The 2,181-nt window shown below is 43.0% G+C and overlaps 1 protein-coding gene across 1 annotated transcript; it reads right to left on the bottom strand.

Moving 5' to 3' along the window:
- Window positions 1-574: 574 nt before the first annotated feature.
- Window positions 575-1,065, bottom strand: SARC_09041 (hypothetical protein; the record flags this gene model as incomplete). Its single annotated transcript, XM_014296964.1, has 1 exon — window positions 575-1,065. A coding segment is annotated over exon 1 (279 nt), but the record flags the coding sequence as incomplete, so codon positions are not given.
- Between the last annotated feature and the right edge of the window lie 1,116 nt (window positions 1,066-2,181).

Here is a 2,181-nt window from a genome sequence, read left to right as displayed (position 1 = left end):
GTGTGTGTGTGTGTGTGTGTGTGTGTGTGTGTGTGTGTGTGTGTGTGTGTGTGTGTATGTATGTATGTGCATGTGTGTGTGTGTGTAATACTGAGTGTTCAAATATATTCGATCACTCTGTACATGAGCGAGGGTACAACTTGTTTACAAGAAGAGAACGAGTGGATTAGACACTTGTATCTTCGTTAACAATATATGTGCAACTGTTTGTGCACATGTAATGTAGCATAGCTATGCTTTACTGAGCATATGAAAGTATGCAAAACAGCCTATTCACCATTAATTGGACTCTATCGGAGAAACCGAGAGATATATAATATGTTTTGTGGCTGTGTGCACTTGTATATCGCTCTACTTATCCGCGAACGATCACTGTTCTTTCAGGTATCATCCCTCAGAAGGAGCAATCTATTACATGTACTCAATTCGTCACAGTTTTCTCGATATAAACACTGGCAAGTATACCACATCGAATTTATTGGTAAATGAAAGCATGCAGTTTACACACAACAATCGCATCACAAACCACACCAGATATAATCACCAAATGAAGCATCGTCCCAACACAGCATACCAGAGTGAGGATATTATCAGCAATGAACTCGGACGGTTGCGCACTGACTGTTTCGTTTCTCCTCAGCTTGTTCGCATTCTTAGTAGCACTACTATTAGCAACGACACTCGGCAACCTCTTGCCATCCATCTGTTCGGTATTAGATGCATTCTCAGTAGACACACTGGGCGTTGGCTGTAAATTTTTATGCGACGTATTTAATTTGGTGAACCGTGTCTTCGCAGAGGCAGCTCGTTCAGCCCTGGCTGCAGCTAGCAGGGCTCGCTCTTGTGAATTCATGGCGCAAGAATGATGATTCCCGGATACGAATTAATTTCTAACTTTGTACGCTACTATGTGTGGTGTGCTTGTGGATTTTTTTATCTGAACGATTGTCTAATTCATCTTTGCACGGTACGACACTACAGTAAGTCCTTATCCAGCGCTCGTATGCACAACATACGTGCATGCATACTACCGTAATGTCTGTTATCCACAAGGCACTACTATGTATATCCAGCACATCATAAATTGTGTAAATACATGTTATAAATATGTCATCAAAAAATCAGTTCATCACGACGGATAGTCAGATATTTACTCTAAATATGTATTTATTTATCTCTTTTCTGATTCTCTTGCTCTTGTAGTGTTTTTGTGTCACCTATTTGACACATTCCTCCTACTTTTTTTTCCTTTTTTTCTTTTTTTTTTCTGGAGGGCTTTGAAATTTGCGGGTGCTGGTTGTGCGCCGAGTGTGAGCTTAAGGTTGGCAGCGTTGGGCAGAGGTCGCGCAGGAGGTAGGAGGTCGTCAGTAGTGTTAGTGTTGACGGCAACAGCGGTCGGGTCGGAGACGGTGCGATTGAGGGGAGTCTCGTTAGATCGTCGTCGTCGTCGTCAACATGGGTCGAGGCATGTGTCAACGAAGATGTGTGGATGGTGTGGGAAGCTCCTTCGGAGAACTTATAAGCAGGTACTTGGCTGTTGTAGCAGTGTTTATGAAAGACGTTACAAATGGTTCCACCGCGATGATTATGGACGGTTGGTGCATCTGTCGCGGCGCATGCAGCCAACAGTGTGGTACGATCCGACGCTCGCTGTCCTCATTACTCTGGGACTGTTAGAGGCAGTGAGGCACGACAAGGGCTCGCATACGATGGCAGTAAGACAGCTCGGTGGTCGCAAGACTCACTCGCTTCCACACAAAGGCGTCGGGTACCACAGGCTACCTCGCGCTGAGTGCATTTGGTACTACAACATGTTTCAAGTGTCAATATCACCTGAGACTCACTCAGTGTTGTATCCCAATATTCTGATGGAAAACACTTCAGTGTAGAAAAACCATCATATCAATATCAATAGGGTCTCAGGCCTCTGTAGTATACAATTGTAGTTCCCAATATCCCAATTAGATTATTTGTTTGTTTGTTTTCTGTAAATTCAATATACCTTTAATTAGATTATTTGATTATTATACAGATACAATTATCTACAATTGCGTTTCAACGTATACCAGTTTTCATAGCCGCAATAGCGTATAAACGTTATTACATTTATAATATACGTTAACATGTGCTTCTACGATAGGAACCCGCTGATTTTACACCGCCACAACCCCCCCCCCCCCC

The sequence above is a fragment of the Sphaeroforma arctica genome (assembly GCF_001186125.1).
Source record: "Sphaeroforma arctica JP610 unplaced genomic scaffold supercont1.876, whole genome shotgun sequence".
Lineage (NCBI taxonomy): Eukaryota > Ichthyosporea > Ichthyophonida > Sphaeroforma > Sphaeroforma arctica.
Note: the sequence above shows the minus strand (reverse complement) of the source record. Positions and strands in the feature narration are given on the sequence as shown.